This window comes from Passer domesticus, chromosome 6, assembly GCF_036417665.1.
Source record: "Passer domesticus isolate bPasDom1 chromosome 6, bPasDom1.hap1, whole genome shotgun sequence".
In the NCBI taxonomy this organism is placed as follows: Eukaryota; Metazoa; Chordata; class Aves; order Passeriformes; family Passeridae; genus Passer; species Passer domesticus.
Genome location: NC_087479.1, coordinates 2,506,789 through 2,517,783, shown reverse-complemented (window position 1 = coordinate 2,517,783; position 10,995 = coordinate 2,506,789). Strand labels below are relative to the sequence as shown.

Genomic DNA, 10,995 nt, shown 5'->3' with positions numbered 1-10,995 from the left:
TCTGTAACAGCCATATAAACAGGGAAATATTGTTGCCTGTCCTGTCCTAACTGTTCTACATCTTACACACCATCTGTCTGATCTGTGATGGGAAAGGAAATAAAACTACAGCTGTTAAAATTGCCAGGGAGATGCGGTGTGTTTCCTGGGAAGTCAAGAGCTAATCTAATGTACTTGTCTGTCAGCTGAGCAGGCCCAGAATAATCCAATTAGGATAATTAGAAGTAGCCAGAAGTGCAATTTAGTGCATTGCTGCTCCAGCCCAACATTCAGGTGAGCTGCACAGTGCAGTGGGTCTGTGGGTCTGCTTGGAAAATAAAAATAAAAGTAAAGCAGATGCCCTTAAAACCACCACCACCTTGTTTATTTCTTGCAGTAAATAAACACCAGCTCAGGTAAATCCTATTTCCAGAATTCAGCAGCAAATGAGGGAGCCCAGGTGGGCAAAGAGGCCAAGGACACCTGGCTTGTAGCAGGCACGGTGTGGCCACAGGAGCAGGGCACTGCCTGTCCCCTGAGGCACCTCCAGCCTGGGGACAGCTCTGCCCCTCTGGAAAGGAAACACTGAGGGGCTGGAGAGTGTCCAGGGCAGGGAATGGAGCTGGGAAGGGTCTGGAGCTCCAGGAGAGGCTGAGGGAGCTGGGAAGGGGCTGGAGAATTCCTGAGGGAGCTGGGAAGGGGCTGAGCCTGGAGCAAAGGAGGCTCAGGGGCCCTTGTGGCTCTGCACAGCTCCTGCCAGGAGGGGACAGCCGGGGGGTCGGGCTGTGCTCCAGGGAACAGGGACAGGAGCAGAGGGAACGGCCTCAGGCTGGGTCAGAGGAGATTTAAATTGGATATTAGGGAAAATTCCTTCCAGACCCCACCAGTCCCTTCTCTCTCCGAGGGTTAGGCTGCCTCTGTTTGGTACAGCAGGCTCAGGACTGCAATCCTTACACCAGAGAAAAGTTGCTCCTCCAACTCAGAAGACACAAAATTCACCTCTCTGTGAGAGCTACACACAAAATCTACCAGGATAAACAGATTTAAACAGGTTTTATTCATAAACTGTTTGGGGAAAGGAGATTTACTGATATACAAAAAGTCAAGAAATGAACTGACTTTCTTCTGTTTGTGAATCCCTTCAGGCACGTTTATAAATTCCCACCATAATTGCTAAGAGAACAACACATCTCCACACATTTTTACTGAGCCTGGGCTGTAAGGAACATTGCATTTCAGAATTGTACAGAAAACACACTCCTGTAGCCAACTTGCAACTAGCATTCCCAAAATTACTAGCTACATGCTACACAAACACCTTACAATGATAATCAAGAGGTACATTATTTCTCTCCTTTTTTTATGCATTAACACAGTAGGATGTGTACAATCAATCACAAATTCTATGGTTAATTTACACAGGTTTGTAGTCAAGCTTGGACTCCAGCTTCTTGGAATCAGCCACTTTCCTGACAGCTTTCATGAAATCTTCCTGAACTACGAAGTCATGATCAGCACGGATCGCAAACATCCCTGGGAGGGAGGATTTAACAGTGTGAAGAGACAGAATGTGAAGTTTCACCCAAATTCAAATGAAAACTGATCCAGGTTATACTATCTACATGACCTTCCCATGTTTTGGATGTTGGGAAGAGGAGGGAATTCGCCTTTCTGAACTAAGGGAGTACTAAAAAGAAAACTTGTTTAAACTCTGAGTGTGCATTTACTGTGTTACTCAGCCTGCCCGTGCAGGCAAACCCCAAGTGCACAAATTTTCATGTGAAAAAAGCATAAAATAGCATCAACTCTGCAGGCACATGGGCACCAAGAGCCCTGAATTTTCTCCAAAAAGGAGGAAAATGGGTTCAATCCCTGTTTCTGGTTCTAATGAGACAGTGGGACACATCATGATCAACCAACAAGTGGCTGGCTCAGATCAGTTCAATGTTCTGTTCCAGCAGAACACTTCTGAGCTCCTGGGTTTAATCCACAGAGGAACAGCTCCAAGATTCAGCATTATCCAAGATTTAGCACATCCAAATGAAGAGTTAGGGAATTACCTGCTTCAGTACAGACGTTTCTCAAGTCTGCTCCGTTGAAGCCATCTGAAAGCTTCACGATTGCTTCATAATCTGTTCATAAAACACCAGCACCCATTAGGAATAAATCAGCCTTCCCCTCAGGAATGCCAGTAAAATACACATCCAGCTACCAAACTTGGATTTCAGTGCAAACAGAGCTGCCCATTGGGCTGATAAATTAACTGGAATCAGCAGCTGTATCAGCCCTTCCATTAAAACAGAAATGTGTGGCAGCCAAGAGCTCATGTTATATAATTAAATCCCAAAGTTACCAACTTGTGGTTACAAGAATCAACATGAAGTGCAAAAGCTCCATCAAGGCAATGTTCTTATCATTAAATGCTGTAAAAGCCCAGAAAACTTCTCTCCAAGTGGTCATAACTCAGTCCCTTTCCACTTCCAACACTCCATCTACTAAAGGCACTTAGTTCCTAATATATTAAGCCTGATGTTTTATGCACATCTATTTACTAAAAGAGTGGCCATGGTTATAATTCAGTGGAAATCAATTTTGAAACCACTGTTGAGTCTCCAGCAAGTTCTGATTTTTGCAAGGCTGCTTATTAAAATTATTAACTCCCTGGAAAACTTTTCTGTTTCCCTTCTGTATAAAATTGAAAACATTTTAATTGAATGTTTTTATCTCAAGAATCCAAAAGCTCCTAAAGATGAGTTCTTCAACTGTATTTTAATTCCATGTAGTACACTGTCACATAAAAAATTATTTTCATAATTTGAAAGTAAAAAAATGTAAGTGAGGGGAATGAACAAGGTTGAACAGTGCAAGGTTTGTGAGTTTAGGGTTTTCAGCAGACACCAGGGCTGAAGCAGGAGAATCTCATGCTGGAACCTGAGCAAATCCTTATCTTTGGATTTCAATCCAATTTCCACCTCACCCTGCTGCTAAATTCAGGCCTTCCTTTTGCAGTATCAAAGCTGAGCATCACAGTCTTTCCACATCACATGCAGGATTTAGCAAGACCTGACACCTCTGCTGAACAGCAGAAGGAATGACTCCACTGCAGTGCCAAAGGCACGAGAACAGGATGAAGGAGAATTCCAGAATCCCACAATGGTTTGGGTTGGAAGAGACCTTCAAAACCATCTCATTCCAATCCCTGCCATGGCCAGGGGGACTTTTCACTTTTCTCCAAGCCTCACCCAACCTGGCCTGGAACACTTCCAGGGATGCAGGAGCAGCCACAGCTTCTCTGGGAAAACTGAGCCAGGGCCTCGCTGTCCTCACAGGGAAGAGTTTCCTCCCAACATCCCATCTCTCCCTGCCCCCTGGCAGTGGGAAGCCATTCCCCCTCGTGCTGTCCCTCCATGCCTTGTAAGAATTTTCTCTCCAAGAACTTTACCTCAGGCTCACAATTTGCTTTGGAGCTCCTTCTCTCTCCTAGCCTGCAGCCACGTGCAGCTTTAAGCCAACAGTGCTGCTAAGAAAAGCAGTGCCCAGCCCTGGCCCTCCCCCAGCTCCCTCCTGCTGTCCCTGAGCTGCAGCTGCAGCTGTTGATGCAGCCAGATGGTGGCTGGGCTCAGCTCCAGGGGCTGCAGGAATCGCTGCTCTCAGCACACAGGGGTGGGGGTGGCCCCTGCTGCCCTCCCAGGCAGCCAGCGCTGCTTTAAAGGCAAAGCCCAGCCCCAGCTTCCTCCAGGAAGGCTGGGAGGAGTCACTGTGAAAGCAGGACTGGGCAGCTCAGAGTAGCACAGTCCTTAAATAAACCTTCCCCATTTCATCCTATTATTCTCTCCTTACACTCCTGAGAGAATGATCCACACCACTACCAGACAACAGTTTTGCTTATACCATCCCCAAACTCCAAGGTTTCTCCCTGATTTTTAAAGATTGTTGCTTTCAGACTTCTTCATTAGCATTATTTCTTTCATTGAGGGGTGAATGAAAACAGTCTTTACTTGCACTAAGCCATTCCATAAGAAACAGGAAACTGCCTGATGAGAACCTTGTTGATTTTCCAGTTTCCAGCTGGGCTCCAAGGGCTTACATCCAGTTTTCCTTTTCAAACTTAACAACAGTTTAATCAGGATGCATTTAAAAATAAAACAAGCAGAATTCCAAGAGGGGAAGTTGTGTGGGCAGTGTAAAGGTGGGAATACAGCCAGAATCACTGTAACAACTCACCCTCTTCCCATCCCTGCAAACAGCAGCAGGAATGACATCCAGGGAACTTCTACTTACCTATCTCACCATGCTTAGTGATAGGACCTGCATGAATCTTCAGAATATCTAATCTGGCTTGTTCATTTGGTAGATCGATATCTAGAAAGAATTACAGCTTCAATCAAAGCAAACCCCACAATTCCCAGGGATTACATCCTCCCTGCAGCCACTGGGAAGCAGAAACTCACGGATTTTTCTATCCAGCCTTCCGGGCCGCAGCAGGGCAGGATCCAGGGTGTCAGGTCTGTTGGTAGCCATGATCATTTTAACTCTGTGCAGAGTGTCAAATCCATCCATCTGATTCAACAACTAACAGGGAACAGAACTTTGGTTGTAAACAACCCCAAATCCTCCCAGTCTGATTTGTTTTCGTGCCTAAGTATTCCTCACCAAGATGAAAAGCTCTGAAGGAAAAAATAAACCTTACAAGGCCTTGAGCTCCCTGAGCATTCCATCCCAAGCAATGAAGAGCTCAAGAGACATTGAAAATGCTTTGGACACAGAAAATTACACTGAACAAAGCTGAGCTCAAACGTGAAACACTCAACTAAAACAATGAGGCAAAGAAAATACTGCAAGGACTGAAGGAGCCAATGGCTGCCTGACACATTTGGATTGTAGAGCACCAAGGCCAGGACATTCCAATTAGACTTGAAGAACAGCCTCTGGAATACTAATCCACACACAGGAAGGCATTTCATTGTGAACACTCAAAGCACTTGCTCTTTGATCACAGTGATTTAATTCTCTATGGAAGGCAGACACATTCTTTTCAACCAGGCAAACTGTTTGCAAACACAGGCTAAGGAAGGTTCCCATTAGCTTCAGAATTCCTAATTGTCACCAGTGGTTTTAATATTCTCTTCACACAACCCAGTTTATCAAAGCAATGAATATAGAAACAAAGAAATACAAGTGCTCCTCCTAGCTTTGAAAATCCAATTGCAATAGTCCAAAAATGTTATAGATTGTCTTTGGGACTAAAGGGACAGAAAGGGGGGTTCTGAAAACCTTCAAAGATGCAGGGAGCAGCAGTAAGCAAAAGAAAATATCTCAAATCATTTCAGCATTAAAAAAGAATCAATTAGTCTCCACTTTGAACTCATGGCTGAGTTACCAGAATGTGCAGCTGCCTTTTGTAAAAGCAGCTCTTAGTTCACTTCTAGTTTATTAACCCAGAAAAGGTTCTGCAAAGCAAGATCCCAGGTAATAATTCACACCTGTACTATTATTTACTGTGGCTGTTCAGGCCAGTCAGGATTGGACACTCACCTCCATCAGAGTCCTCTGAATTTCTCTGTCAGCTGATGTGCCTTCAGAAAAGCGGCGCCCACCTGCAGCACACAAACCCATCAGTTCTGCTGCTTGATTTTTGCCTTTCAAACGGGGGAATTGGCTTTACAGCTGACTCCAGCCTCACAAGGAGAGCCCAGCCACCCCCCAGGCCAGGAGCCTTACCAATAGCATCGATCTCATCCATGAAGATGATGCAGGGCTGATGATCTCTGGCATAATTGAACATCTCTCGGATCAGCCGAGCGCTCTCGCCGATGTATTTGTCCACTATGGAACTGGACACCACCTTGGGAAGGACAGAGGATGTGTCTGAGGAGACTGGAGAGCAAACAGACCCCTGGGTGTGGGGGCAGTGCCATTACACACCTTGAGGAAGTTGCAATCCAGCTGGCTGGCAACTGCTCTGGCCAAAAGGGTTTTTCCTGTGCCTGGACAGACAGGAGATTGGAGCTGTTTAGTTACTGACTCAACACTGACTGCCAGAGAGTTAGGAGGGGAAAAAAAGGGAAAGGGAAAAAAGGGAAAGGAAGAGGGAGAAAAAAGAGAAAGGAAAAGAAAAAAAAATGAAAAGGAAAAAAAGGGGGGGAAAAGGGAAAGGAAAAATCAGAGATGAGAGGAGAAAGAGAAGAGAGAGAGAGAGGAGAGAGAGGAGGGAGAGAGGAGAGAGAAAAAAAAGAGAAGAAAATAGAAAAATGAAAAAGAAAAAAGAAAGGAAAAAATAAAAAGGGAAAGAAGGCAAAACAACTTCTTGCCACAGTCTGAAAGCAACCACCAAACACTTGTTGCCCTTTGCTGAGACTCACCAGGGGGGCCGTAGAGCAGGCAGCCTTTTGGAGGGATAATTCCCACACGCTGGAATAATTCTGGGTTTGTCAGTGGCAGTTCAATGACCTGTGAAGGGACAGAGAGCAACCTGAGCCTCTGAGTTTTAAAACAGTTAATGATGCACATGCCAGCCTGTTTTTCACCTAGCTGCACTATTTATTGGCAGCATTTTTGTGTGAGAAACTGTTTAATAAGAAAATATGGGAGATTCTATGGACTTTCACTTCCCTGCCTCAGCTCTGCAATTGCTGCTTCTTCTCAATGCTCTTTGCTCAAATCACTGTCCTAACTCCATTCCCCAGAGCAACCCTGGTAGTTTTTGAGCAAAATTCAGTCTGCTTTGCTGGCCCTGCCACTTGAACTTCAAGGCACCCCCACAGCCTAAAGGGTCCTGGATCCTTTAAACCCTCTTCTCTAAAGGATCATCTTCATTTTAATCCCAGTCCAAGCACTTCAAATGGATCTGAGATGATCCCTGGACAGCCCCATGGTGGTGGAGGACACATCAAAAAGGTGGTTTTGGCCTGCAAAGCTTCTCTGAGAGCATGGATGAGGATGGGATGGGGGTTTGGGGCACTGGGTACCTCCCGTAACTCTCGGATCTGCTCCGACAAGCCTCCGATCTCAGAGTAGGAAACATCTCCTGGGTCTTCATGAGACATGTTATAAACCAGTGGATCCACTTCCCTGGGCAGGTACCTGCAAAACAAGAGTTAAGAGGAGATATCTGTATGGTGCAGACACATTTATGAATTCATAGTTATTCCCATAAATTGTACAGCAATATAAAGATTATTGCTTCTCTTCCCACCTCACATGCTAAAAAAACAGAAAAAATCCCAAACTCAGCAAACCTTTTAAAGTTTTAAAACATGACTGAAAATACTGTCATTATTTTTCTAAAGAACAACCAATTTCTTTTCAAATCATATAAAACAGACACACAAGTCTTCCCTCAAATAACTGTCCTTACTTAAGGATTGCTTTGCAGAAAATGTTTACAAAATATTGCAAAAGTGAATATTCAATTCTTTGTGTAATGTTTTCCCCCTTTTTATGATAAGAAGGGCAGAATCCTACCTCATAATAGTCAGAGTGGTCATGTCCAGAGCAACTCTCGTCCCTGGCTTCAGCTTACTCTTGTCCAGCTAGTCCCAAAAAAAGGAATTCTGTTAGAACCCCGCTCCAACACAAACCCTGACTTTAGCCAAAATGTTCACTGGAGTTTGCACTGCTTGCTCCATCACACAAAAGAAAAAACAAGGCTACAGAGTGACACACCAAGCACTCATTAACTCACCTCCACCTCGTTTAAAACAAAGACTATTTTCTAGTCCATCATTAATTTTTAATTTTACTGCTGTCAATCTGACTGCATCAGTGGGGTCGAATCCTCCCCTCTGCTCCAGACAGAAACAGCTGTTTCAGAATAACCAAGCAACCCTCACAAAAAGTTCAACATTTTCCTGTGTCATTACTTCCCCTCTTTGAAGTCAGCTGTTCAATCATTACTCTTTCACCTTGGATGCCTCCTCTCCTGCCTCAGCAGTTTTTGTCTGCTTATTCCATTTTTATGGGATTTTTAAACACATTCCAGTACACCCTACTAAATTTTGCTGGAGTTAAAAGAGGATTTTGACAGTCCTTTTCCAGGATTGCTGGAAGTTTCCCATTGTCCCTGCTGGGGGATTTATAAGGTCCCTTCCACGTGGGTTCTTGACCCCTGGAAGGGTTTAGGATCAAGCTGTCCCCCTCCTTAGTCACTACTAAGGCCTCTTTCCAGCTTCCTTATCCAAAGAACTTTATAACAGCTGGGAATTCTCTCAGATTCAACTATGCCCAACAGACTGAAGTTATTCTGCAGTGAGAAGAAAACAAAGAGAAACCACTTGACCTTCTGAGCTAATGCACTTGAGATAGGGAAGTAATTTTGCTCCCACTTAAACAGCCTTGCTCTGCTCCCTCCTGAGCAGCAGCTGCTCAGCCAGGAGTGCTTTGATCAAAAACTCATCCTTCTAGTCCAGGAGAAATTCTTTGTCTTTGATATTTTGACATTTTGAAAACAATCAGGGCTTTTTTTGTTTTGTTTTTTTTTTTTCTTTTTGAGCCTCTGGTAGCAAGTCAAGGCTCTTTTAAGATAAAAGAGTGTTTTTAGTGAAGAATAAACTGCAAAGTGCTGGTTCATCCAAGGACAATCCATCCCTTAGGCTTCAGCTCTGTTTCAACACAGAACATCAAGATTACCTCACACGCCCCATAGGGGAACTGAGTTTACTTATGTCCCAAAAGTCTGCAATGAACATCAGTTTCTCTCCAGAAAGAGGAAAAAAATAAAGATATGGATGAAGATAATGGCTTTAGACAGACAGAGAGCAGGTTAGATGGGATTTTGGGAAGGAATTCCTGGCTGGGAGGGTGGGCAGGTCCTGGCACAGGGTGCCCCTGGATCCCTGGAAGATTTTAAGGCCAGGTTGGACAGGGCTTGGAGCACCCTGGGACAGTGGAAGGTGTCCCTGCCATGGCAGGGGTGGAACAGGATGGGCTTTAAGGTGTTTTCCAACCCAAACCATTCCATGATTATGCTACGAAGTGAAATAACATTAAATTTAAACTCAGCAGTGTGACAGCAACAGTCACAGCACAGCAATGGTGAAATTACACAATCAACTTTCATAATAATTAATTTTCAGAGAGTCCAAAATCAGGCAGAAGGGCAGAGTTTTGACTCAGTAAAAATCATAAAACACATACAGAATGCTGTGGATTATTTTGTCTCCACCAGGAAGTTACACTGCTACCAATACAAAGGGAGAGGGGAGCAGGTACCAGGGTAAAATAGTGCTGTGCACATTAAAGGAGAAAAAACAACTCCACTAAGGACCCAGTGGATGAAAAGCAATGCTAATATTCCCCAGAAAGCAAATTTTAAATGAATATTCACAGAGGTAATTACCTGACGGCGACAGCCAACCACGTATCTCGGTCCATTTGTAGCCTTCACAATGACTGCAGAAAGAAAATGGGAGAAAAACCCAAATTTACTCAATTCACCCTCTGAGCTGTGATTTTGAATTCACCAGAATGTTTCTTGCCAATAATCTGATCACCAGCACTTTAATTCTTTACTTCTCCATCACTTTAACAAGATTTAAACTTTAAAAGCTTTTTATTTTGTGGCTGCCCCATCCCTGGAAGTGTTCCACGCTGGACAGGGCTTGGAGCAGCCTGGGATGGTGGGAGGTTGGAATGAGATGGGATTTAAAGTCTCTTCCAACCCAGACCATCCCATGGCTCCATGATTTTCACAATCTCAGGGAATACAACAGTTCAGTGTACTCACACTTCTCCTCTGTCAGCTGTTTAAGAACCTCGCCAACAATCTGCAAAAGAGGAAATGCAGCATCAGCCTCAAGGGAAACTAACACTGCAGGACTCAGACACCCTGCAGCCCACCAGCTCCTGCTGCCCACGTCCCTGTTGGCTTCACCTGCACTGTTCCCTCTTTCCTGATGCTGAAAATGGATGTAAAGGTTACCTCACCAGGCAGCACGGGCTGCCAACACCTCATTCCCCTCACGTACCTGCCCAACGCTCTGCAGGGCCTTGAGATCATTTTCTGACTTCTCATACTGCTTGGTGAGCTCTTTCAGCTGCTCCCTTACTGCAAGAGGAGAGACACACAGGATTTTGGTAACCTTCAACCCACAAGAGCCCAGGACCAGACCCTTTTTCCAGCAGCAAAGCTGCAGGTAGAGTGAGACTGGGAGAACAGTAAGGACCCTTGAGCTAATGTGGAGAAGGGAATGGAGCTGGGAAGGGTCTGGAGCTCCAGGAGAGGCTGAGGGAGCTGGGAAGGGGCTGGAGAATCCCTGAGGGAGCTGGGAAGGGGCTGGAGAATTCCTGAGGGAGCTGAGAAGGGGCTGGAGAATTCCTGAGGGAGCTGGGAAGGGGCTCAGCCTGGAGAAAAGGAGGCTCAGGGGGACCTTGTGGCTCTGCACAGCTCCTGCCAGGAGGCGAGGGAATGGCCTCAGGCTGGGCCACGGTAAGTTGAAATTGGATAGTAGGGAAAATTTCTTCACGGAAAGGGTGGTCAGTCATTGGGGAAGGGCTGCCAAGAAGGACGGTGGAGTCTCCATCCCCGGAGGCACCCAAGGAACGACTGGACATGGCACTCAGCGCTCTGGTCCATTGACAAGATGATGAGAGCCACAGGTTGGTCTCGCTGACCCCAGAGATCTTCTCAAACCTAAATGCCCCCCGGTTCTGTGACCCTCCGGGGCTCTCCCGAGGGCAGCGGGACCCAGCGGCGGCGCTGGCAGCGCCCGGCCCCGTCCGCCCGGGGCCCGGCCAGGCCCGTGACGAAGCGCGGGCAGCGCCGCGGCCGCCGCGCTCCCTCTCGGGGCTCCGCGGGACGCCCACCCGCCACGCCCTCACGGCCCGCCGTGCCCGCGCTCACACTCCTTGAGGCGGCCGTCGATCTCCTTGTGCTCCAGCAGCTTCTTGCGGTAGTCCTGCAGCGCCTTGTCCCTGGGGTCCGCCATGACGAGCAGCCGCCGCTCATAGGGAATGCCGGGAAGGGCCGTGGCGGCGCGCCGGCCCTCGGCGCCGCGCGGCGCCCCCTGCCGCCGCGGA

The 10,995-nt window shown here is 46.4% G+C and overlaps 1 protein-coding gene across 1 annotated transcript; it reads right to left on the bottom strand.

Annotated features, from left to right (window-relative positions):
- Positions 1–1,015: 1,015 nt before the first annotated feature.
- PSMC6 (proteasome 26S subunit, ATPase 6) lies at positions 1,016–10,988 on the bottom strand. The gene is made up of 14 exons (XM_064422851.1): positions 10,820–10,988; positions 9,945–10,024; positions 9,704–9,743; positions 9,317–9,369; positions 7,444–7,511; positions 6,948–7,062; positions 6,342–6,429; positions 5,905–5,966; positions 5,701–5,824; positions 5,515–5,576; positions 4,431–4,551; positions 4,261–4,341; positions 2,040–2,111; positions 1,016–1,512 (listed from the first exon to the last, which is right to left on the bottom strand). The coding sequence occupies exons 1-14, from the start codon at positions 10,902–10,904 to the stop codon at positions 1,394–1,396; spliced, it is 1,170 nt and encodes a 389-aa protein (XP_064278921.1). The 5' UTR covers positions 10,905–10,988; the 3' UTR covers positions 1,016–1,393.
- Positions 10,989–10,995: the final 7 nt, after the last annotated feature.

Excerpts from the sequence above, each read along its gene's own strand:
- PSMC6 (XM_064422851.1), bottom strand. The coding sequence starts at position 10,904 with ATGGCGGACCCCAGGGACAAGGCGCTGCAGGACTACCGCAAGAAGCTG. Across the intron at positions 9,744-9,944 it reads CCCTGCAGAGCGTTGGGCAG|ATTGTTGGCGAGGTTCTTAA; the intron begins GTACGTGAGGGG and ends CCTCTTTTGCAG. Across the intron at positions 2,112-4,260 it reads CACTAAGCATGGTGAGATAG|ATTATGAAGCAATCGTGAAG; the intron begins GTAAGTAGAAGT and ends TTTTATGAACAG.